General features: G+C 39.5%; 1 protein-coding gene across 1 annotated transcript in view; it reads right to left on the bottom strand.

Moving 5' to 3' along the window:
* Nucleotides 1–27,709, bottom strand: part of Man1a2 (mannosidase alpha class 1A member 2) — a 146,118-nt gene that overhangs the window by 38,191 nt on the left and 80,218 nt on the right. The window contains exons 7-8 of the mRNA XM_032897628.1: nucleotides 22,091–22,214; nucleotides 18,934–19,027 (exon numbers count right to left, since the gene is read on the bottom strand). Coding sequence (XP_032753519.1) covers nucleotides 18,934–19,027; nucleotides 22,091–22,214 — 218 coding nt within the window. The remainder of the gene's footprint in view (nucleotides 1–18,933; nucleotides 19,028–22,090; nucleotides 22,215–27,709) is intronic.

Here is a 27,709-nt window from a genome sequence, read left to right as displayed (position 1 = left end):
TGTATGCAGGTGGCTGCACCATACCTTGGCCCTTTCCTGTCTTCCCCTCTCTTTGCTTCCCACCTGCCTAGAAAAGAACAGCTCTGTTCCTCCACAAGTTTCCCATTATGTTAACTTCCGAAGCTGTGAGCTGAAACAAAAAATTCTTTCCTTTAACCTGTTTTCAGATATTTTAGTCACTGTGACACAAAAGCAATACAGTTAGCACCCACTACTAGAGGACATGCTCTTAGATCTGAAGGGGGGGAAGGGAGGGAGGGAGGGGGAGGGGAGGGGGAAGGGGGAAGGGGGGAGGAGGGGGAAGGGAGGAAGGGGAAGGGAGGGGAGGGAGGGAGGGGAGGGGAGGGAAGGGGAAGGGGGAGGGAAGAAGGGGAAGATATATTGATCTATGAGAAGGGAGAATGGCATATAGGGAAAAGGGCAATAATAAGGGGAAAAATTAAGGGAAGGGAAGGAAAGAAGGGTCCACAGGGAAGGAGAAGGGAAGCTAGGACATGGAGGGAAGGAGAAGGGAAGTATGTCAGATTGTTTTTATAGCATTCTGAAGGAGACTACAACAATGGTTAATTTTAGGTGTTAGAAAAATACAAAGAATAAAGACAGTAGTTAAAATCTAAGGTTAATCATTGAATAGAAGGAGATATACATGGGAGAAGGGATTCAGTGAAGAAGGGAAAAGCAAAAGGAGAAGGAAGTAGTAGAAGGGAAGGAAGGGGAAGGGAAGGGAAGGGCTGGAGAGATGGATCAGTGGTTATGAGAGCACTGACTGCTATATAAACAGCAGGTAATAAAACAATGAAATTAAAATCTCTAACAAGTCCACAGTGAAGCTGGACATGGACAACCATCTGTAATTGAGATCTGAAGGAGACTACAACCTCTTTAGGCCTGCAGTCAAAGAATAAAAGGCAGTTAAAATCTGTTAATCATTGAAAAATTTAAATAAATCATTAAAAAAAAAAAAAAAAAAAAAAAGAATACACCATAACTGCTTCTCAGCCTTTGGCTAGGATCAAGTGTAAGAATACACAGTAACAGGAAGACGGGAAGCTACGAGGAACTGCTGGGGTTCAGGCAGTATGACCAAAACAGAGAACTGCTGTGAGGTTCACCCTGCAAGCTAAAACAACGAAACTGTAAGATAAAATAACGCAGTGGGTGTTCCAGTCAGCATCAGACAAGGGAGGATGTCATTCCTTAAAGACGGAAGTAAAGTGAGTCCTGCTTGCCCACAGGCTGTTCCCTCAAGAACATTTGCAGGCAGAGACCCTGGGACAGTAAACTTGACCAAGTCTTGTAGGTCTCCTGAACTGAAGAAACGAAGATGGGAAGGAAATAATGAATTAGTACATGAGAGAGGAGTACAGTCTCCCTGAATGGCTCGGGTCCCAAACCCTGCAGAAACGACACTCATACAGACATGAACAGAAAAGCTGAGGTCAGAATGAAAGAACCCCGGGACCCCCGAGGCTCGACATGTTTGTTACATACAGATGAACGGTTCTTATATACAGCTGATAAGGAGGGGAGGTTAGGCACTCTCAGTAGCTTCAGTCACTACAGAGGAGCAGTCTTGAGGCTGTAAACATCTGGTGGAGGGAGAACAAAGAGAAAGATGCTGAGGATGTTTCTGGCATACACTGTCAACATCTGCACATGGGCCAGAAGACGGCTTGCGGCTGATGCATTGGGGTCCCTGACATGGCCGTGCCCATATTCAGAACTTTCTCATTCTGTACAGAGGAGAAATCTGCAGAAGAGAAGAGCACTAGAAGAGATCTACAAGGATTTTCCTTGAGTATTTGGGATAGCATACATGAAAAACCTGTCCGAGACTAGGGAAATAGCTGGGACAGAGCAGGGAGGGGCCTCATCCTCCTATCAAGGTTTCCTGCCTAAAACACAAGCTACATTTACTCCCTTCCCCCATTATCTCTGAGCCTATGACTCCTCCAAAGGCCTTCCTGGAACAGAAGGACACGTGGCATGCCCACATACTCAGCTATGGCTCTCCTGAGCCCCCCACCATCATCTGAGAGCAGAGTACAGATGAGAGTGGCATGCATGAGCATCCTGCCATGCTAACTAACAACTGTCAGTGCTCAGACATCCTGGCATGGTGTGCACCAGTCAACTGAGGATCTGTGCAAGGCTGCCTTTGGGGACAAAGCCTTATTCCTTGCCTCCTGGAATTGGGAACCCTCTGTGCTGTTACCTTTGTGCTTGAGTACAAGTCTCAGCAAAGCTCCACTGGCATGCATGGTTTCCCAATCATGACTGCTTTCTTAAAAAGGGATTTATTTTCATTTGTATGCAGATGTCTATGGAGAGAAAAGGTGGATCCTCTGGAGCTGGAATTACACAATGTGATAAGCTTGCCTGCTGTATTTGTTGGGAACTAAACTAAGATCCTTTGCTCTTAACCACTGAGCCATCTTTCCAGCTTTGATGATTTCTATCTTACACTGGACAAAAGAGACTCTCTGAGAAGACCAAAATGAACTGGTAAGACTAAATAAGCTGAAAAGGTTATATTTTAGTGACTACCAAAAAGAGTTATTTTCTGTTTTCCTATGCTTTCTATTATGAGGTAAGAAAATGGAATCCCAGGAAATATGGTCACAAGAAACCATGAAAAAACAGGAGGAAATATTGTCTGGTGAAAATGAAGACTATTGAGAAAGTTCCCATTATTACCAGTTAGGGCAGAAATACTCATAATTCACAGGATATACAGTAAGTACTCAGAATTATCTTGCCTTAGTAGAGGAAATAATGATCCAGGGCTGAACAATGTACCAGAGCCACCTAACAAATCACAAAAGCAGGACAAGAAAAAAGTCCAGTTGTTTCCAGCCAACTTAACTACATCCTGAACAGACCTCAAGATAGCCAGAAATACAACGTAACTAACATACATCATGGGATTCATAACATGTGAATACAGTCAAATATTCACAGACACTCAGAGTCAGGACAACAGCAAGTGGGGGGAAATGGACACAGACGGTATTAATTACACAGAAAGGGATATGAGATTAAAAGTTATCACTGTTACATATGCCTAAAATGTGAAGACAAAGAGGACATAAAGGACCCATGTTGAACTTCTAAACATGAAAACCACAATATCAGAGACTTAAAAACTGCTAGATGAAACTCACAGATGACTAGGTACTGCACAGGGAGGGAAGCTGACCTGGAAGACTTAGAAGAAGAATGAAGGCCCACACGCAGTTATTTAAATGAAGCTAGCTGAAGAAGGCCAAGGCAAGAGACACACACACACACACACACACACACACACACACACACACACACACACACACACACACACACTATGGTGAATGCCTATGACACTAGCTGAAGAAGGCCAAGGCAAGAGGATATTTATTAGTTCGAGGTCTATTCAAGTTGCACATGAAAGCCTTTCTCAATAAAGTAAAACAAAGCAAAACAAAAGACCCCAAAGGCTTAGCAGTTTAGCTCAGTACTCTATAGAGGGCAGCATGTGGCCTTGGGTAGAATCCCAGCAAAAACAAAAACAAACTTTACAACAACGAAATATTTTTTTGCAAAGCACAAAGCAATAAAAATAAAATGAAAACACAAAAACCAATGGAGTGGAGTCTCTGAAGGCAAAGGAGGATAAACGCATCTCAGGAAACTACGGCCCAGACTTTGGGGTTTGATAGTAAACTCAAAAGAACATGAAAGCACACTGTGTTACAATGTATGGGGTGTTTAGAGTAGTATTCTAGAGGAACTAGTCTGGAGTTTACCAGAAAAAGGAGGTTCCTACATTAAGAACCTCAGCTTCAACCTCAAGAAACTAAATAACAACAACAAAGTTAACCCAAAGCCAAAAAGGAAAGGAAAAGAAAATATAAAATTAAAAGGAATAACATATACAAATTCTGAGAGACAGAAAAATATTCAGACTCAAGGACCTGCCCAAGAACTTGAAACTGTAGTTAGCTTTTCCCAAAGAAAAGCCTAGACTGTGTGGTTGGTTATGCTATTAAGTTTTATGACATTCTTAAAAGAAGGGCAATACAATTCTACACAAACTCTTACCAAAACACTAGGAAAAAAATGTTTCATAACTGAAACTGTGAGGTAATCATTACAATGGTGCCAGAATAAGATAGAAAGGAAAAAGAGATTCATAGAGCAAGTCTAATAAAGTCAATTCTACAAAATGTTTAAAGATAACATATTAGTAAACACAAATAGTAAGAATGACAGATTTACTAATCAAAATAGTATAATCAATATAAGTCACTATACTAACAAAAAAGGTGAGGGGTGGGCAGGAAAAGCACTTGGTAATATCTACTGTTCCTGACACAAACTTCCAGCACGCTCTACCATCATCAACTCCTTACTTAATCCATTAATAGGCACCTAATAGACAACTGAAAAGCAAACCATGTGCAGCTGACACTATACAGAACAACGAAAACCCAGGTTCTTCCTAAAATCAGGAGTAAGACAAGAATATCCACATTCTTAGTTTTCTATGTAATTAATTGGAAGGATCCTATAAGTGTAATAGATTTAAAAAACTAATTGCAAACAAATAAACCATAACCGATTTGAAAATAAATGTGATCTATGATTAATATACTAAAAATAACTTATTTCTATAGCTAACTAACATTAGATATTCAAATAAAAAAGCGTCATTTATAAGGGCTGAGCGATGGTCCAGTTGGTATAGTGGTTTATTAGAGAATGTGCTAGTCTTTCAACGGACTTAAGTTCAATTCCCAGCACTTCTGCTGGACAGTTCACAGTGTAATGAAAATGAGGACATGGCCACTCCAAGGTATATCTGAGGAAAAGGACTGTACTACAGATGAGGGAGAGGACAGCCAGAAGTGTCTGAAACAATACAAACTGACCTGGGCTATGGAAGTGTGAGGGAAACAGCAGGAGAGGAGAAAACCAAGAGGAAAAAAGGTCAAAAGAGGGAGCTGACGAGAATCAATGAAACCAGGAGAGCGGGTGGCTCAGAAGGCAGGGTTCTATAGGAAAGAGAACCTGGGAAAAGAGAAGCCCCTGGGCTGGACAGGTTAAGGTAGGCAGGGGGTGACGTGAGGGAGGCTGAGAGGAGCCACAGGTACTGAGTGAGCCTAGAGGCCAAGCAGACACTTTGGTATACTAAGACACCACAGTTAGCCATTTGTCCTGGCTTTCTTTGGGACCTGACAACAACCACTTGTAACTCAGCTCTAAGGGATCCAATGATCACTTCTAGCCTCCTAGGCCACTGTACTAATATACACATAAATACATATACATTACCCCTCCCACATAATTTTAAAATATCTGTTAAGAATGCCTTTGCTTAAAGACAATGTCTCTCTGTGTAGCCCTGGCTGTCCTACAACTCACTCTGTAGACCAGGTTGTCCTAGAGTTCAGTGATCCTCCTGCCTCTATCTCCTGACTACTGGGATTAAAGGCGTGCAACACCATGCCTGGAAAAAATGCCATTCATAATAGTATGATATATGTATGCCATTCTTCCCATAAAACAAATCAAAGGCCTATGCCCTGAAAATTAGAAAGTATCTGTGTAAATTATAAACTACATAAAAAAGCTAGAAGTACTTTCTTAAAGGATGAGAATTTTGACCAGTATTAAGGGTCAATTCTCCTCAAACCGATGTAGAGACTCAACCGACCTAGGCAAGATGATTCTCAAAGATGGCAGAGATCCTGGCTCAGTGAATGTTTGCGTAGCATAGTGAGGTCCTAGGTGTGGCCTCCAGCACTACACAGTCAGTGCGTGAGTCAAAAGTCAGAGCGTCAGCACAGCTTGATCTCAAGACGTGTAATAAAGCTGTAATGTTCAAAAGAGCAAGGTGGTGTGCTAGGCACACATAACCAGAGCAACACAGCAGGGCAGCATCCAAACCCAACCTAACCATACCGCCTGTGGGCTTTAATAAAGGGTAAGGTACTGAGTAAAGAAAGAGCCTTTTCAACAAAAGCTCTACCTTATTTGGATATGTATAGGCACAAAATGAACTTCGATCTGCTAGGGAAAAAAAAAACTAGATCAATAAAAAAAAACTTTGGGATATTTTATACTGTTTAGCCCTACTGCGAATGAAAACACAAGCCACATCCTGGGAAAAGGCCTTCTTAAGACTGTTTCTCACATAGGCGTTGTTACATTAAAAAAAATAAACAATGCAATTTAAAAAAATAAGCAGTACACAAGAAGTCTCATCTGACAATGTACTAAAGATCTTCATACTTACTTAATGTCATATAAAAAGATGTTTAACACAGTCATTTGGGAGACACTAATTAAAACTAAGTAAGGCCTGGCTGGCACAGCCACATCCACTGGAGACAGAGTCGTGAAGCCAGCACGGTTGTTTGATGCAGCTCTGGCAAAGCTGGAGATGGCTGCAATCGCTGTCCTTCTGACTGCTGGAACCGGGTCTCTGCAGTCTGCATTCTTGGGGATTTTCTGCATTTTGGTTCATTTTATGATTTTTTCCTGAGAAAATTGTGTCTGAGTCTTTTTAGGAAAATCTTAAAACCAACTTTATCTGGACATTATTTGGAAGTCTTCGTATGCCTTGGAGATGATTAAGAACAGACAAGCACATGGCTAGATGAGGCCATTACTCCAGGAATCTTCTTGGAGTCTCTGCCTCTGTGCAAACTCACACAGTATAATTGGTGCATGATAAACAGACACAGCTGACAAACTCTGACTGTCCAGGAGAACAGGTTACAGATTCAAGGTTTGTTTACATTATGGCTTAGAGCTCTCTGAAAATGTAGTTTAAAGATAGGGGTCATACCGGGCACACCCCTGGAGGAGCAGAATTCAGTAAATAAGACAGATTGACTAAAATAATGTCCTACTTTATAGCATAGATGATCGAACATACAGTAAAGAAGTTGGGTGTTACTATTTGCTACCGTGCTTTCAAACTGCAGCGCTGCCAGCCGATATGCAAGCTGTCGCATAATCGATGTGTTTGCTCTGGAGGAGACACTCTTCAGATTCCTTAAATTGGAGTTATAGAGCTGATAATAAAATAAAATCTGTTCTGTCTATATTTCTAATTGTGACTGAACTTGTAACCCTGGACATGTAATAAAAAAATCAGATAATCTGGAATAAAGAAGCACCTGACCGCTAGCCAGTCAGAGCGGCAAGACTCCCTTTGAACACCATCGCCTGACTCACGCCTCCCTCCCCTCCCTGAATCTTGTTCAGAGTGACCAGCCCTGTCACCCGGGGCCATGGTGAGGAGGCCTTGAGTAGCCAGCGGCACTAAGGGCTGAGGGCCATGTCTAGGTTATGTATATGCGGTGGCCGGCTGCCCGAGTTACAAACGCTGCCCCACTGCTCTTCTGCTATACCCCGTCAGCACACCAACCAGCTCTGGACGAACTCAGCCGTTTCCTCCACTACACACACCAAACTCACAATAGCCACCCTCAAAAGAAACCCTACCATTGCTTCTCATTTCGTAATGACTCAATTTAGTGTTCTTTCCTGTAACCTAAAGCAGATTTCTGAACTCTAAGTTCCCCACTGTTTGACCTTATCTCTCACAACAGATAGGGAAAAATACAGAAAGCCAAGGCAAAATAAAGCAGAAAACTCCTTCAATTCTTTGTGCTTTCTTTATCCTTTGATTACTAAGGACAGAGTACCTGTTCTCTATCTACAACAGTACTTCTGCCTCTGAACCCTGACCACTTCAGTTTCTTTCTCATGAGGCCTCTCCCTTTTTATGTGTAACTTTACCCTTCAACTGTAACTGCTTCTTAGCATTTGATGCTTATTAACTTCTCAAAATAACTAAATCATTTCCTGACTACTGCTCTCCTGCATGCGATCTACTGGGTGCACCTACTGAAAGGGGAAGTCCTGGGTGGCGCCAGCTTTCCAAGGGCAGCAGAGTGACAAATGTGCTCCTCCCTAAAGCTGGGAATACTGGAGGAGAAAGGTATTGTAACTGGTCTGTTGAATTTGGGGATGCTAGTTACATATCTAAATGGATCTAACAACAACAACAACGCAATCAGATAGCAGGAAATTCAGGGAAAAGCTAAGTTGGATAACAAGCTATTAATTTGTGAAAGCCAGTTTACTCAAGAATTCATAGTAATAGATATACTGCTACTTTAGAGGTAAGATGAACATTTAAAGAACGGGGGAATAGGGAGAAGGTCAAAGTAGACACTGTGGATCGGCAAGCGGAAGAAAAAAGGAGGCATAAGGTCCTGGGCTGTGTGTGGCACATGCAGAACAGCGGTAAGGGCAATAACTGTTGCAGTCAGTCTGCTGTGCAGACCCTGGCTCTGCTCTGGACTCAACACCTGCGTTACCTCGGTGCAAATGGCTTGACTTCTCTGCACTTCATTTTCTCCATCAATGGAAAAGACAGAGAAATAGCATTTGCCTCCAAAGTCCGTGTGTAAGTAAGCTTGCGGATCAATCAATGAATCAGCATAAACTGTTTAGAACTAGAAGTTCATTAGGGAAATATGAGAGGCAAGTTTAAAAACTGAGGAATGATCATGATTTTTCAATTTACAAGTAGATCAACTGAGACAACATCTAAAACTTTTCTTCACTCTTTCACTAGTCATTTCTTAAATGGCCTCCCTATGCCAGTGCCCCATCTAGGCACTAGGGATAAGAAGAGAATAAAACTAAGAAAACACTTTGCCCTCACGGATCTTTTATTCTGTCTGTTGAAAGATGAAAAATAAGATAAAGAGTGAACAATGAGGACCACTATGTATCAGACACTATTTCAAGTATTTTATAAATAAGCTAATTTATCCTTATAAAACCTCATAAAGTATATTATGCTATTACCCACATTGTCTAGAGGAGGAAGTCAGATGCAAAGTGGTTCAATAATCAGGTCACAAAGTTGGAATGTAGCAGGCATAAGTCAGCTAGTCTGCTTAGAGTCTGTGTTCTCATTAACTATCTATGAACAAAGATATGTTCACTGTATGGATCTGTAGTCAGATGGGCAGTCTAAATTTTAGAAGGGGTAAGCAGGGAAGACTCACTTCTAAGGCAACTTAAAAGAAAACCTCTGTAGAGAGTGAGAGAGTGAGCTGTGTAAATGTCTATCTCTGGAGTTTGTTCTAAGCATACAAGAGAAAGGTACAATGGCTCTGTGATTAAAACAAACAAAAAGCCCCACAAAAACAAAAAAAACCAAACAAACAAAAAAAGAAAACCCTGCGTGGTAGATTCTAGAAACTAAGGTAGGGTTGTTAATGGAGATAGACTACAAAAACTTATTAGGAAAGAGATCAAAGAAGGCTCATACTACACTCCGGAGAGTAAAATCTAAGTTCACTGGAGAGTCGCACAGTGCAACACAATTTATAAAGTAAAAAGTGACTGAGTCCCATATTAGAATAGACTGAAGGCAGTCTTAGGAAGACCAATTAGGAGCTGTTGTTTGTTTATTGTGTCTATTACACATACTTAAAAAACAGTTTTAAAAGGAGACTTGGTGTTACAGCGTCAGTCGATACACTTCATGGTCACTGATGCCCTGATTCTGTATTGTCAGGAGAGAATACTAGGTCAGGACGCTTGTAGTTGAACCCAACTGCTGACTTCATGGCGGCCAGAAGAAGATGGAGCTTCTTCCCAGGGAATGCCTACAGTGATCGCCTCCCTCCAATTAGGTCCTCTGCCTGCTTCCCTCTGCCTCCCAGTAACGCCACCACATTGTGACTTCCCAAGGGCTTTACCAACAGGTTAGGTCAGAGCCCCAGGATCCATTCTTCACATAAGACCATTTGCTAGCAACCAAGACAACATGGGAGTCTTTTAAAAGGACATTTTGTATCTAAGCCATAAAAAGTGCTGTCACAAAAATATAAATAGGAGAGAGTAACTCAGCTCAGATAAGGAGTACCTAGAGTCCAGGTATATTTCAAGGATAAATAAAAAAAAAAATGGAGGTTGATTTGAAATAAAGAAGTAAAAAATAACACTAGGATTTATGGCATAAAAAAGAACAGAAAAAACATTAACTGATAACAAAAAGAACTAGAGAAACACCTGGTCATCATCACATCAACAACTATAATAACTGGGTTACTGATATTCACATATACAAGGTGTCTTGAGTATTTCAATAAAGAAATCCAACAGACAACTGGAGACCAAGGATAACAGAAGATTAGTACTCTAGATCTGAGATTTGTCAGTGAAATATGGCAATTTCCTCACAGATAAAACTGTCTTCTTTTGGAAGGAAGCTAGTTAAGAAACAGAATATTCTAAAAGGAGGTAAAATATTCCATCCTACGGGGAAGTATCTTAATAAGCTCAGGAAGTAAACAACTCGAAGGCTTCAGAAAGTCCCTGAAACTGACCACATTCATTAGCCCACTCATTTCCCAAGCATATATAAGCAGTAAGGACTGTTGAGAGACACTCTCAGTCATGCTAGGCTTAGAAGAGACTCAGGCTGAGCCACCTAGGAGAAAGAGACCTGCAGAGCTGCCTGGAAGAAGCAGAGATCCGTTAAGATGCCTAGAAGAGGCTCGACCACCTGTGTTGTCTCTGTGACAGTCTCCAAGCTGTTGAGTTGCCTGCGAGTTGTAAATGCATTTCAAGAGCTGTTGGCATGGAGTCTGGTGATGCAGCCGTCATTTCAGATCCCTTACTCATATTTCTCTAAGTAACCATAATAAAATCCATTAGTTCACCAAACTGGACTTTAGTGGTACCCTTATTTTAGTCTGCCCTTGGTTCTCTAAGGTGACTAGATGTTTATTTTCGTCTCCTCAAAAACAGTGTCACACAACAGTTAGCAGGTGACTGGTGTTTCACTATAGCCCTGGGAAGAAGGCTCTGAAGACCAGATATGATAAAAAGCAAATTCATAAAGACTGAGTACAGCTAAGTAAGACTAGAAAAAATGAAAAAGAATATCCTAGAGAGTCAGTGCTTCAAGCAAAGAAATGGATGCTGATGGACTGACAGCTGAGACAGGTCTACAAAGTGGCTGCTATATTTAAAGAACATGTAATTCCTAGTAATTATGACACTGTGATGAAATTCTGATTTTTTTCTATGATATCATGTATCTGGAGACTGTATTTGACAGTTCAAGCCAGGAGATACAGTTTCCAGTTTTCTCTGACTGTCATTATGAGTGTGTGTGTGTGGTACGGTGTGCACATAGGACAGGGGACGAGCTTCCGGAGCTGTGCTCTCCCTTCACCTTCAACTCTGGGGATTGAATTTAGGTGGTCAAAGAAATGTGCTGAGGACAAAATGCAAGAGAATAGTTTATGGAGAAAAATAACACTATGGAATGGTAATGTAGGACAGTACAAAGTTACTAAAGATTGTCCTGAAGGCTAATGTTTATCACCAGGAGAGATTTATTAACAGTAAAAAAGTAGTAAAGAGGCCGGCAAGTAAGCTTCAGCATCATCTCAGTGGAGGGTTACTGCCGTCGTTTCTATTTGTATTGTTTTATTTTATATTTTATATGATGTGCATGGGTGTTTTGCCTGCATGTGTGTCTGTGAACCATATGGTATAGTGCCTGCAGAGGCCTGATGATGTTAGATGTCCTGGGACTTGAGTTACCAATGGATGTGAGCTCCATGTAGGTGATGGAATTGCTCATCCTTTGGATGAGCAGCCAGTGTTCCTAACCACTGAGCCATCACTCCAGCCCCGGTAAGTGTACTTTAAATGAATACTTTTTTCTTTTTTTTTTTAAGGGTTTTGCACTTAGGTGTCATGTGCCAATTTCTGGATTTGTTATAAATATAAGAAAGACTTAACAAGTACACAGGTTAAAACAAAACGAAACACCAACAACTCACAAACAGAATTAAAGGAAATGAGACAGAAGGAGAAGATTCAAGTCTTTAGCTCTATGAGTCAGGAAATCCGTGTTTTCTATCTGAACTACTGTAGAGGTCTACTGCTGTAACAAGCTACTTAATTTGTGGGAATTCATCTCAGTCTTCTCACAGATCCATTCACACTCCTGGGCAGCTGGCCTGGGAGAGAGCTGTGCAGAAGCTAGAAATCTAAAGTTTACCTAAGATCTAAAACCACAACGTGTCTGCTTTCTACTTGAACCACTGACCTGGGACTACTTATGCATCAGATCTGATGAACCATATGTTACAAGAGTCTTCTGATACTCAGGAACTGAGGACACATTTTAAAGCATGCCTAACTACCAGCCACTCACATGGCTGTCTCAGCAGTCAGGCAGAAGCTCTTTCTAGAGCAACTCCAAATGTAGAATATAAGCTAGTGTGAGGCATTTTCAAATACAGTGTTGCACAATCATGACCCACATGAGCTTCCTACTGAAGAGCTCACTAGGAGAAACAACAGAGACACAGAAGTTCAACCTTTTATTTAGACTGTTAAGCAGATAAAACAAGGTTTGTACTAAAACTGCAAACAAGGTTTGTACCCATTGTAATTTTTTCAACAAATTTAAATTTTAGTTTTATAAAACTTAATGAACTACTAGTGACTGGTTTCCTATATTGCCTTAATTTTAAATCGTTAAATGGCATAGGCTAATCAGTGTACTTAAAATTGAGAGAACTAAAATGAAAAAGAAACAGAACCAATGATTTGCCTTTAAATTTAGGTTCGTTGAGATATTCTTTTATATCTGTTGCCAAGTCCTTATCCTAAAAGTAATTACTAGCAATTACTCTCTGATTGCTATGTGCATGTCAGACATTATCATCACTCTAATTATAATACAGTTAGCCAAAGCTGAATGGTTAACTTTCAGTTCAATTAAATGTTTGTTCTGCAGTCTATTTATAGATATGACAGATGTATACTGCTCCAAGATAATGATGGAATTTGATACACTTTCCAGAGCTGATATAAAACATACAAAAACACGAGAAAGAACAAATCAGACAATTTAGTAGGGTTGCAGCTGCTAACGGGATATGAAGGCAACTTGCTAAGGTTTGAAAATCTGTCTGCTAAAACCCCGAATGAATAGCACTTTTTGTAACATCCTCAAAACTAATAACTGCTGATGATGAATATATTACAAAGTAATTTAAATTTATTTTGTGCAAAAGAACAGTGACAAATGAGTTCTTTTTGATCAGGCCCCTTTTATGGTGATCTATGCATAAAACAAATGGTGTCATGGGCACCGCTGTGAAGTGTGCTAGTGAGTGACACAGGTAGGTTCAACAGGAGACCACAATCACTATCCATTCCTGAAACGTTCTCATCACCACAAATTGAAACCTTGTGCAAACAACTCTTCATTCTCTTCTCTATTCCACTGTTCTGTTCTGTTCCTTTGTGTTACTCAGGGTTGAACCATTTTATAAAACTCCTCCACTGTGGTTGAACTGTAACAATTCAATAACCACAGTAATACAGCTTTTAGAAGTTAAGTAACTTGTCTCTCTAGGTTCTTGACTGCCCTCCTTATAAACTGAGTAATGGCCAGTCGGGAGAAACACTTATTGATCGCCTAACCTTCTCTAACTGACTGCTCCCTGGTTACCACCAGCCACAGCCAACTGAACACCAGCCTTGCCTCTGCACCATAACTACCCTAGTTTGTAAGCAGAGAGAAGACTCATTCTCAGAGACCTCTCTGCCACTCCCCCTCCTCCCTGCAAAAATATAAAATAAAATAAGGGCTGGACTGTCAGCAGGCTGTTTTTCCTCTTGCTTTTCTCTCTCTTCAATCTGTCAATTTGGTTTTGTTTTAAGAGATACTTTCACATAAACTTATTTTGTAGCTCAGGCTAGCTTCAAATTTACAACCTTCCTGTCTTTGTCCCTGGACTGCTGTGCTGATAGATAGATAGATAGATAGATAGATAGATAGATAGATAGATAGATAGATAGACAGACAGACAGACAGACAGACAGACAGATATTGTTTTAGTTAGAGTTTTACTGCTGTGAACAGACACCATGACCAAGGCAACTCTTTTTTTTTTTTTTTTTTTTTTTTGGTTTTTTTTTCGGGGCTGGGGACCGAACCCAGGGCCTTGCGCTTCCTAGGCAAGCGCCCTACCACTGAGCTAAATCCCCAACCCCCCAAGGCAACTCTTATAAGAAAAACATTTAATTGGGGCTGGCTTACAGGTTCAGAGGTTCAGTCCATTATCATCAAGATGGGAGCATGGCAGCATCCAGGCAGGCATGGTGAGGGAGGAGCTGAGAGTTCTAAATCTTCATCTGAAGGCTGATAGCACAATACTGGCTTCCAGGCATCTAGGATGAGGGTCTTAAAGCCCACAACCACAGTGATATGCATACTCCAACAGGGCCACACCTTCTAATAGTGCCAGGCCCTGAGCTGAGCGTATACAGACCATCATAATGATATATGATATAATGTGTATGTTTGTGTGTGTTGTATGGTTGTCTCTGTTCATTTAATATATTGTTTTCAAAGGACTCACTTATATTGTAGTATGTATAATTAATTCCTTTTTTAAAAATTAAATAGTATTATATTGTAACACACTATATAGTTTATTCATTTCTTGTTAAAACACTTGATTATATCTATTTTCTGTTGCTAAAACTAAATGTCTAAAGGATTAATAAAAGAGGCTTTTATTTGCTCACATTTTTGAAGATTCAAGATCATGGTTTCAGCATCTACTTAACTTGAGTGAAGTCAATCTTGCTACATCACAACACAGAAAGAATCAGAAAGGGAATGGATAGAAAGGGCCAGCCATATACGACAGGTTTATTCTGCAACAACCCATCCTCATCAAAGCTATGAGCAGCACCAACCCCTTCATGGGACAGGGCTCTAATGACCCAATTACCTTGTACTTGTACCACTGGAAAGCATTCTAGTCATGAGAGTAATGTTCCCAGAGACGGGTAATCTTGACCACTGTAAATGGTCCACTGTTTCCCTCCTGTCTCCCCCGGGCCACAGTCTTCAGCAACTGCACCTCTAGAGAACAAATCACATGCAAAGCCGCTCAGTTCTAGCTCCTGCTGCTGTGAACACTGGGATATCAGCATCGGAGCCTGCTTTCTGTGCACTTGGTGGCTGTCCATTTGGCGGGTGTTTACCTTTGGAACCTGTCAGGATTTTACTCTAGCTGTGAGGTTTCTAGTAACCACCAGAAACGACAAATGCTCTAATTCCCACATTTGCCAAGGCTTACTTCTCATCTTCTGGTTACAGCCTCTGTGGAAACTGTGAGGCAGGAGGTACCTGTCTCACTGGGGTTTTCATTTGCATTTCCATGGGGGCACTGAACAGTTTCATTTACTTATTTCCTTTTGCACATCTTCTTGGAAAATATCTATTTGAATCATGCAGGCTATTTTTTTATTTATGTTGCCTTCTTGTTGAGTTGCAGGATTTTATATATTGTGGAAACATTCCCTCACCATGTATGTAATTCGTTTGGTAGGTTATCTTTAACTCATGATAGTGTCCTTTGATGCACAAAATTTTTTTCTATTTATATATAACTTATTTTCCTATGGTTATCTAGTTTTGGTGTCATATTGAGGAATCTTGGCCTGGATATTCATCTAAGGGCTTTATAGTTCAGTCACATAAATGTGTTTGTATTTTTAAAATCTACTTTGAAATCATTTTCATAGATGATACAATTAAGTTAACCCAGTCTTTTTCAAGCACTTATCAAGTTTTTTCTTTATCACTTATTAACATAGTGTAGGAGGTAGAGTAATACAATACCCACAGCTGCTCTCTGAAAGGAAAACCTTTTACTGTCAGGTTTCTAAGCCAATGTAATTTTTGTTTTCTTCCAGAATTTGAAGATAAGGCTCTATATTACTGAAGACACCCCACTTTTCAGACAAAGGAGTAGAGGAATCAAGCTGGACCTGACCAGGAAGTTCCCTCTCTAAGGAGTGGCTCTCATAGTATCAAAGAGTGCTATCCAACCTGTGCAGGGACAGGGACAAGCCACAACTTGTAGTCCTGTCCAGCTGTAACGCTGATGAGACACAACAATGGCGGGCCCACGAGACACCCATGGTGGCGCAACAGTAGCACTCTTACCTTGGGAGGAACAGACAGCTACCTAATTAGACTTGAACTTGCTCAACAGGAGGGAATTCATGCCCGGTACTGTAAACCTAGCCGACCATGTATGGATGGGTTTTAGCCCTGAAAGAACCTTTTATACTGCTAGGTTCCCAAAGCAATGTAATTTCTCTTTGTTTGCTTTTTTAAATACTCATCTTACATCCACAAAAAAAGTGTACCTTTCATTACTCATCAAAAGATTCATTTTGCAACAGATAAGAGACTATTACAGAGATCTACAACTGGTCAAACTGCAGAGAATAAGTGACAATGGGGTGTCTAAGCCCAACTGATATAACACAACCCCTCCCACTAGGGCTCTGGGAAAACCGTGGGAAAGGGGGTGAAAAGACTGGGAAACCAGAGGCCTGGGACATCTGCTGTTAGATAATATCCTCTCAACACGATAGAGAAAATGTGTCCATAAACTTTCACAGTCAGGACAAAGACTCCACCAGTAGACCTGCCAATCCAGACAGAAGAAATTACATGTGGTCCCACCCCTACCCAGGAGTGTGGAGTCAGTCCCTTCCAGAGATGAGCTTCTACCAGGGCTGGACAATCTCAAGTTGTCAGCCCTAGTCACATGTACATACAAACAAAGCTAAATGGGGGCACACACATTAACTCTGTGTGTGTGTGTGTGTGTGTGTGTGTATAAATGCATATAAATGTAGCAATAATTGCTGAAGGAGAGATCAAGGATGTAGGAGGGAAGACACCGTGCTCGGGCATAAATCTAAAAGAAAGCCCTATTAAAACAATAAAGTTCAAAGCACAGATCCGTAAGTTTAACAGGAATGTTTCAAGTGCCCATCAACTACCTATCACTTGTCTAATGACTATGCTCACGTTCTATAATTACAGAAAGTTCTGTTGGATAAAAACTTAGAATGTTTCAAAATTATTGCAACTGTAAATAATTCCTCAGTTCAGCAAATAAACTTTGTAGCTCTTAAAATTTCCCAGAAATAAATCAGGTAATTGCTAGATTCAGAAGGCATAAAAATAACACTCTTCAAAACACTGGGTATACAGGATTTGCGATTTGCTTTACCAAACTAATAGTCAAAGAACTGTGTCTCTGTTTAAAGTACACTGACCTGACCATGGGCACGGTGAATGGAAGGGCCTCTAGGTAGCGGTCTACAGAGACAGTCTACAAATACTAGGCACAACACCTATAGATCTAAACAGTACTGGCTTATTCATCATCTGTGTTTTGCTTTCTGAATTAGGTTCTGTTTTCTTACATCAGCAATCTTTAAGTGAGCATCTATTTCTTATGATCTTATAAGACATCATAATATAGAAAGAATATGAAAACTACTTTCTAAATATGTTCAAATGTATCTTACTATAAAATTTGCGTTTTAATTATTATAGAATGTGGATTACTCTTTATATGATTAGTCTGACATCTTATGTTTCTGGCTTCACATTGTACATTGTAAGAAGAGCTTCTGCTTACACATGCAACCTCTGTTTAGCTTTTTGTTTTTCATCTTAAGACATTTATACAATTATCCCATATATATATATATATATATATATACACACACACACACACACACACACACACACACACACACACACACACACACACACACACACACACACACACACACACATACATACACACACACATTGAGATCCTGGAGAAACTGAGCACAATTTCCCACATTTGAGATTCCAAAGCTTAATATTTAAGAGGGTAAATTTTACAATCTGATTCATCAAAATTACTAAGTAGGCATCCAATCCAGTCTCTCACCTACAACAGAAGAAAAGTAAACTCTTGTTTTACAAATACAGCTATCAACCTTTTGCTTTTTATGAGCATTGGCTTTAATATTTCCTTCAAAATAAAGAGAAAAGTGAACTCCACAAACTAATGGAGAGGAAAATACATGAGAAAAATGGGTTTACGAGTGACTTCCAGAAAAGGTGCCTACAGGACGGTCCCTGGCCAACCTTCCGGCTCCCGGTATGGAGGCTGACAAGGCTCTTACTCACATTTATCTTAGTGTCTTTACTTTTAAAAAGAGAATAGCATTTGTGAAAACCATAATTACTAAAATTATAAGTTCAACATTTCCACACAAACAATTACCATTTGAAACCAAATACCTTCAAAGATGAATTCTAAGCTCTTACACTGTTAACTCTGCCAATAAGGCATCTTTCCACTGGGCGGATTAATTATTCCTGCAGTTTCACCTTAACCAGAACACCTCTCTACTACATTTATCACACTATATGCCAACTGCTCTGAATGCCCCCTACCCTGCTAGCCTGGGAGCTCCATAAAACCAGACCAAAGCCTACCTACTCCATCTTTAGTCTCAGACACCAGCTAGTGAAGAACAGATGCATGGTAACTTTTCTTAAATGTTTGCCTAACAAAGTCCGTCCAATGGCAATTGTCCCCCTTCCTAAAACTCACAGTTCTGTCTGTTCTGAAATCCGCAAACACAAATACTCATCTCAGGCAGTGCTTTTATTTACAGGAAGATATGAATAATTACTATGCATTATATGAATAATTACTATGCATTATCCCTCAAACTGCAGCCCGCACTTCAGCAAAGTCCTTCCAGGTACAGAAAGAAAATACTCTTGTGAGACGCCTTAGCGATACTTCCTTTTAACGAGCAGAAACTCAAGTCACCAAAGGAGATCAGAAACCCATGGACGGCAGCAGCAGCATTACCAGGTAACTAGCCGGTCAGGCCTATGTTTGGAGTTTTAATTCCAAATGACTCACCTTCCACCTTATCAAGCAAAGACTTTAATAACCATCTTAACAAGTCAGCAATTGCACTTGAAATACTTACACTGACCCCAGCGCCCTGTTCTCGGGTTTAAATAATTTGGATAAAGACCATTTGGGCGTTCCATTTTCTGTAGTAGTTTCCGGATGTGCATGACCTAATCAAAGTGAATTAAGAATGTAATTAGTAAAACCAGGTGTCATCGAGCTTTCCAATAGCCTGCAGGCTGTGGTTCCCCACTGGGAACCCACACCCACTTTCTACTGTCATGTGTGCTGGTCAGGAAGGGCTTCTGCTCCTTAAATGATGCATTCGTTTTACTAATGGATGTCATTATCTAAAACTCAACAATAATAGAAGTAGCAAATAAAAGAGCTCATAAAACAGTTTAAATCCTCAGTCTACACACACTTAGCCACCACAAGCATCAGCATATAATCCAGATGTATCCCTGTAGATATTCAAATATAAGAATAAAAGTAACCAGAGAAATGGAATCAAAACTTTCTATGAAAAGTATTCAATTTAATAAGTGATGAAGTAAATGAAGTAAAAAAAAAAAAATCAAACTGTTGGGCTTTAAATGTTCTCCCAATAAAATATTCCCTGAATTCTTAAAGATCTCCTTGAAGTTAAGGGAGAAAAACAAAAAAATCACAAACTACATTAAGAGGCTGGGGACTTCCCAAAGCCCTGACTTCCATCTGTCTGCAGATTGGTCAGCTCTGATCATGACCTTCAGATGGGACAGTAGCAGTGCCGAGGGAAAGGTGTTCTATTTCCTACATTCTTAGTCTTCTGAAAAGTTACTCATACTAAAATTTGATCGCTCAGATTTTGAGTAGGTAATGTATCCATGCTGTCCTGACACATGCGTGATGACCTCGATGCTCTAAGTGGCTTAGAACACACTCTCTTTCTCACAGGCATACACATGTGAGGAAGCTTTCTAGAGCTGAGCACACCGATCACTTTAAACACAGGAACTCTCATCACCTGTTCTGTGGCTGGGTTGGCATGGTGCTTTGGGAAGAAGTTTAAGACCGTTACTTAAGCTCCTTGCTTCCCTCCTCTGTGAGGCCGCCATCATGCCTGACTGCCATGGGAATGACTCCACACACCACATTTAGACACTTCTAGATGACATCAGAAAAGATGGGAAAACTGGCTCCCTGCATCTGAGATTGTGTATAATTATGCACATTCTCTCCTTCCTCAGTGTGTTTGCTCCAGTGCCGCTATCAGCATTCTGCAGCTCTGTCTGCAGGTCTTAGAAAAGTCCTTCCCATTGCAAGCTCCCTCTTTCCCTGTGTTGTTTCCACTTTGGCCTTCTTGTTGGTGGTAATGCTTTCTTCTGCTCTGGTACTCAGCACTTCTTACTGTAGGACCAGCTTGTATTCTTATTCTACAAAACTTGGCATGGGGGTCCCTGCTTTTCTTATGGTGGTATCTGTCTGGTGTACCATGGAGCCCTTCCCTTCTTTTGTTTTGATAAATCTCTACAAGTTCTGGACTTACTCTTTTTGGATGAATTTTTCATCATCACTTTCTTTCTCCCTTTTTGGGAGGAGGAGGACTCTGTGCAGACTGGCACTAACAACTCGTTTGCCTTAGCCTTGTGAATGTTGGCATGAGGCTACACCACCACACTAAGTCTCATCTGTTTTCCTGACCCAAGTGCTCACCAGAAAGTTTTGACAAAAAGACTGAGATTGGACAGAGCTATGAGCATGACTGCCAGCCTTTGCTCAGCCTGGCCAACTGAGACTGGAAACCTAGAGCTGCCTGTGACAGAGACATCTGTCACTCCTTCCCTCACTCAAGTAGGCAGACAGACTAACTTCCTGTGGGACTGTGGCAAGCATACTTTCCTAGCTTCTTGGCACACTACTTCCTTCTAGTCCAAAAAGTACTCGCCACCAGCTGCCACCCTGGCCCTACCATGAACTTACCTCCACAGATGTTAAGTGTGTGGTAAACACAAGGTTCTGTTCCTACCACATAAAGATTCTTCTTATAAAATGATACTTTCTTACTTACCTCCACAGATGTTAAGTGTGTGGTAAACACAAGGTTCTGTTCCTACCACATAAAGATTCTTCTTATAAAATGATACTTTCTTACTTTCTGCAGTTGATATAAACAAACCTCTAAAGATTTTACGTCTACATTTACATTCTATACCTCTGCAATTTAAACGTTTGTTTATAGTATGAACTTAAGAAAAAGAAGCCGTCATGTCCATGTTAAAGGTACTAAAGCACTATTAACTAGTTAAAATATCATAATTATAAACTGTTGGAATATTTTGGGTTCAAAACTAAACTATCTTAAAGTATATTTACCCCTCTTAATTGCCTCTCCTTGCCTACCTCTATGTAACCTAATTCCTTGTGATTATTAGGTCCTCTTGAGATGTCCTAAGAGACCCCTGGCTTCTATCAGTCCAAAGGCTAAGAATATTATCAATTAGCATCTGAGACCCACAAAGAGACATACTTTGCTGTAACTCATACAGCTGATGTTTCCACCAATATATTTTAACATGGGTCTTCACTTGTGACTTTATTATAAAATTCTATGAATCTATTACTGTGTTGAAATGACAGTAACCTGAATCTGTTCTGGGGTGGGGAGGGAGGGTGGATATGCTGCTCAGATTCGGCTCTGAAATAAGCATTTCTAACTTCTTTTGAGCTGAGAGCTGTGTTCACAGCAGTTATTTGTATTTAAATAGTCAGGTTCTAACATTCTGCTATAGCCTAGTAGCAGAGCCAACGGTCAGCATTTGCAAGACGCTGGGCTAAGATCCACTTCATCAAAAAGAAAATGAAAAAGCAAACCTTCCTTTCAAAAATGAAACCCACAAAAAGCCTTTAAGACTGTCTTAAAATATACAGCAGAATAATCTCAAACTCTGTAAACAAACATTATTTCCTCTCTTCCTTTACAATTATTAAACTTTTTAAATTTTGTTTTGTCTTAGCATGCTAGCTACAGAGTTCAGAACCATGATTGGAAATGGGAATAGAATAAATAAAAATAGTGGTTATAACTTCTCAATAAATACTTTAAATATGCTCTAAGTAAAAAGAAATTTAAAAGGCAAAATAAGTGAAAGAGGAAAATAAGCAATAAAACCAAAGCCCTGAAAACCTATGACATCTTTTGGCCAACTTGTAAGTCCTTTATACCAAACAGAAAGAGTTCTGAGACAAACCTTATTATAGTAAGTCAGGTCACCAGTCAAGTAGCTGAGGTGCACGAACTCCATGTGCAGGGTGCCAAATTCAGCCAGGATGCTGCTGCCTGCAGATGCCCAGCCCCAGTTCCGACCTACTCCACTGAGAAATAAGGGGATAGAAAGAGACAGGATTAGGGAAAGAAAAACATGAGCATCTTAAATAGATCTTAGAAATCACTACATCTAACATAATAGTTTATCTTAATTTTTGTTTATTAAAAATTTTAAATCAATAATACAGTCAGGTTTTAAAAATCAAGACAACATAAAAATTAAGCATCAAATATACTTTATCTATTCTCATTGCTTTACATCATCACTTGACTCTATAATCGCTTTTTACACACATAGAATTTTCATAAATACACAGAAATGCATTCATTTGTTGTCTACCTCTTATAGGCAAAGCGTAAGCGAAATGCACTGAGTAAGTGCTCTGACCAGGCACTGTATTCCTGAAATATGGGCCTCATTGGTCCTCCATATCACTTCATAACAGCAGCTTTCTCATTGGTTTTAATAGCTGGGGAGAATTCTATGTAATAAATGGTTCTCTTATATGCTTGCATATTATTCTGATGTTGAATGCTGTCAATTTAATATACTATACGTTAATGATCTAGGTTAAGAGCACACTAAAATTTACATCTGGACATACATAGCACTAACTTTTATAGCTCCTTCATTATATAATTCTATTTTCTCAGAGAAATTATCAGAGGCAAATACCACTATCATTTTTTTCTTTTATAGCTACAAGAGAGAATCAAAAAAAGGAATGCGGATATAGTAATATGTAAGAAAGACACTTATTTTCACAAATAGTAAGAACTTGCTATGCTGCAGGACAGACATCAATAAACATGACATATAATATTCCTGCTCTTGTAACAAATGCGACCACTGAAATGGTGAAGACTACTATAAAGAACACCGAGTTGAGAAATAGAACCCTGAATGCTAAGGACAGCAAACTCATCAGAAAAGAGGCCCTTTCTGTATTATGATCAGACAAAGTGTTTCTGAGTCCTGATCGCAGAGGAGTCTCTGATAAATAGACCTCCAAGGAGAAATTCCCAATAAAAAAAGCAGCAGATGCAATGGCCTGGAGGGAAACAAAGGTGACAGACAGTAGCTGGAGTTTAGAAAGTCAACGCTAGAGGATGCAATTAGAGAGCTGCTATCACCCACGCCATGCAAGGATGCTATAAGACCATGCTAAATTTTCAGAATTTATATTTTAGTGTGACAGGACACAAGACAAATTAAGAATGGCAGCATACATTTTAAAGTAAAGTGTTAAGATTTAGAGATCAGCTAAATTTCAGCTAACTAGTGATTGTGTTATCCTCTACAAATGAAACCTCGGCAAGTCTAACAGTCCACCGTTTATCATGAGAAAAGTTACCAGCTAAAAGCAGCAAAAGAAAACATCATTCAAAGCAATGCAAATAATTTTCAAAAGACCAAATTCTATACAAGTTTTTGTTATTTCATAAACATCATTCTAAAATATAAAATTTGACTCCTATATATTCTAACTTAAAAGAAAATGCCAAAGAATAAAACTACTAAAGCCTAACCCAATTTAAAAGATTAGCTGCTCCAAACTATTACCACCACGATTTCTCCTACAAATGTCACACTTTTCAACTAATCAAAGGGAGACATTAAAATGCTTTTATATGAGTAAGAAAAATGTGCAGTGAATATTAAAAACAAACAATTAAAAACAAAAAGACGTCTCTCTTTGCTAAGATAAACATTAGCAATAAGAAACAGAAATGTTTGGCAAACTTTGGATGATTACACAGTAATCAATTTAAGGGTCCTGTAATTATTTGAATTGTTTGATAATGGATCACCTACAGTTTGTATTTTCCTCGAAGTCCAAACAAAATCGTTAATCTATTTAGTTAAAGAACAAAGCTTCCAGTGAATTGCAATTTTAAGAACAAAGGTTGACAACAACTGATGTTCATATTTGTCCCATCAAACCCCAAGAAATTAAATAAATGAAAGCACTCACACGGTGTACAGCTTAAACTCAGAAACCTGATCAATAGAAATAAGCATTTTATGAAGCACAGATTTCACTCAGATGTTTCTACATCATGAGAATGCGAGGTCTGAAAAAATTATATGCCATAATATGCAAAATGTTTAAAGTACAAATATACATCATTTGTTCTGAAACAATTATACATACAATATTTTTCAAACTCAGACAAGAATGAAGAGAGGATATTAGTAATTTCGAATGTGGATTAAATATATGTTTCCTTAACTTTCCTAAAATAATTTTATTTTAGCAATAGTTTTAAGCAGAACTAATTCACCGCACACTAATTAAAATGTTTTAATTGGGGCTGGAGAGATGGCTCGGCAGGAGCCAGGTTTGACTCTCAGCACCCATGTGGCAGCTCACGACGACCTAACATTTCAGTTCTGGGTGATTCGATACATCTTCTGGCCTTGTGGGCACCAGGTACATGTGGTACACATTTAGAAACACAGACAAAATACTTCTACACATGAGATAAAAATAAGTATTTTTAAATTATTTTAAAAGGAAGTAAACATTTTTGAAGTAAAATAAAAGTAAACACATCAATGAGGCCGCTGAAGAACGGCAGACAAGGCAAAAACAGCGAAATGCCTGCAACAACACACACCTTCAACACCACCTCTGCATGCTGTTCTCACGTCTCAGAAGACGAATGCTAGCAACTGTATTTACAGCAGTACTCATCTCTCTGCTGCCTGCAAGAAACACCCCTTACTAGCAAAGACACAGCAGCCTTAAGGTGAAAGGAAAGGACTGTCTAAGGAAAGGGAACTAGAGCGTAAGCAGATACGGTCTTACTAAAATCTGACAAAAGAGATGCTCTAGTTGCTGTTTGTCAAGTTGACACAAACCTCGACATCAGAGAAAATGCCTTCATAAGTCTGACCTGTCGGCAAGTCTTAACTGATATGGGAGGACCTGGCTCACTGTTGGTGGTTCCACCCCTGGGCAAAATAGGCAGAGAAAACCATGAGGAGTAAGCCAATGAGCAGCACTCCCCCATGGCCTCTTCACCAGTTCCTGCCACTAAGTTTTTGCCTTGAGCCTTGATTCCCTGTAGTGGTTGATTACAACTATAAACTTTTTTTAAAAATTAACTCTTTCTTCTCCAAGGTACTTGGTCATGATATTTTATCATAACAGTAGAGACCCTAACTAAAACAGAAAGTGGCACCAGCATTGTGGGATACTGCTGACAGACCTGACCACACTTTGATGAAATTGTGGGAAGATTTTGTTATTTTGGGCTATAGTGTTCAAAGCTTAACTAGCCACCAAAGGAACTTGGGTGAGAAAGCTGAGAGCAGTATACATGATGGAGTGCTGACTTGAAGTTTTTGAGAGAAGAGTCTAACAGGGTTCTTAATATACCATTTTGTATTAATAAGTAGTGGTTCTAGTCAGCTGGAGCTGAAAAATCAGCTCTGATTAAGAAGAGAACAGCATAATTGAGGCAAAATATGGAAGTATCCTCAAGGTCCGCACACAGAGATTTTACCTCATGCTAACCAAAATGGGTTTTATTCTAAGAATAAAAGAATAATTGAGCATATGCAAATCAATAAAGCCAAACTATATAATAGTCTTAAGGATATGTGCAACACGATCATCTCAACGCAGAAAGGGTACTTAACAGAATCCAATAATAAAGGCTATTACAACGAACCAACAAACAATGTTACAATTAAACAAACAAAGAAAGCATTTCCGCTAAATAAGGAGTGAGACAAGGATATCTGCTTTCTCCTCCTATGCCTGACAGCTTGGTTAGAGAAATGCGATGAGAGAAATAAGAGAACTAAACAGAAACAAAAGAAGTCAAGTTACCCTGTTTGCAGACAAGACGATCCTATACACAAGAGCTAATGACTCCACTACACGACTCTCAGAACTGACAAACATACCCAGCAAAATAGCTGGATACAAAATTAACATGCAAAAATCAGGAGCTTTCTAATATATGTAACATGAAAAGAAAATCAAGAGAATACCATAAGCCAATCACCTTTTTAAAAGAAAAAAAAAAACTAGAATAAACCAAACAGAAAGTAAATAAATCCTCCAATGATAATTTTACAATACTGTAGAAACCAAAAATACTACAAAATGGAAAAATCTTCCATGCTTGTGAGATGGTAAAATTGACATTGTAAAAATAGCTATATTGCTATTTTAATATTCCAGTACTGTCTCTATTAACTTATTCTAACTATGATGCCCTAGAGATGATAACATATATCATTAATTTATATGGTACATATTACCATATATCACTTCATATATAATGTGAGAACACTGACATGTACAGACAGTTCATGATTTCTGAGAGTTCAATTCATGAGGCTTTTGACTTTTGAGTATAAAAGAATTCAGTCAAACCAGACTTCATTTTTGAGTTCTAACCTTTTCCTGCACTAAGGGTATGTGGTCACATAGCCTCAGGATTCGGGGAGTAGCAGCACGCTACTTCTCAACCAGCTACACAGCCGCAAGGGTAAACAATGCACACTGTATTATGCTGTTCACCAATGTGGTTGCATAGGCTACTTTCGGTTCTCTGAGACGTCACCTCGCCATACACTTAGAAGCACCTGTACCTCCCATCTGCACACCAGAGCTTGTGCTGCTGTGACTGTGTTTCCCTCCACATGCTTTTCCCACTCTACAAGTTACTGTTTCTGCTTTGAATAGTTAATTTTGTGAGAAAAATAAAACTTAGGAAAAAATTTGTAAAAATAGTAATTAAAGGAACAGAAAAATACCCCTTTTATAAAATACATTTTCACTGTTCTTAATTTCTTGGTATAGGTCTGTCTTTTCTATTGATATCACTAAATTTTTTTCTAGGAACAGAGGATTGCTAGAAACAAATTCTCAAAGCTTTTTAATTGTCTATAACTCTGAATCTCATGAAGTAGGGTGGGAAAAGGAAGAAAATGGAAGAGACAAGGCACTTTTTAAATATCGATTTTTTTTCTGACAAATTATGTCTCTTGCCAAGTTTCATGAAATACCAGGATCTGTGAATTTATCAAATATGGTAAGGTTTTAGACATTATTTCTCTGAACCAGAATATCTGCCTCTGTTCCTCCTCCCAGGCTCCCACCCCCAACCCCTTGCTCCCCATGCGTGCACTGAACCATATGATCCTGCCCAAGAGACCACTACGAACTTTCTTCCTCATACCTGCCTGTGCCTTTTAGTTTTTATTTTCCATGATTTTATTTGAGTGATTTCTAGTGCTTTACTTTCAAACTCACAGATCTTCAAGATGTGGTAAGAACTGTTAAGTTTGTCAAGTGAATTTGCCTCATATGTATTTAGCTCTAGAAGCTGCATTTTGGTCCTTTTATACGTCACTCTTCTCATGGCTGACACTTCCCTCTAAGTACTTCAGCACGCTTACAAAACCTGTCCAAGGCCTTAGAGGTCATCTCTATTACTATTTCTCTGCTGCTTCTCTCCTGACAGATTTCACTCCTGATGATGTAACATCCTCCTGTTTCACAGCGTGTCTAGTAATTTT

This window comes from Rattus rattus, chromosome 3, assembly GCF_011064425.1.
Source record: "Rattus rattus isolate New Zealand chromosome 3, Rrattus_CSIRO_v1, whole genome shotgun sequence".
Taxonomy (NCBI): Eukaryota; Metazoa; Chordata; class Mammalia; order Rodentia; family Muridae; genus Rattus; species Rattus rattus.
The sequence above is the reverse complement of the archived record's forward strand: the minus strand, read 5'-3'. Positions and strand labels throughout refer to the sequence as shown.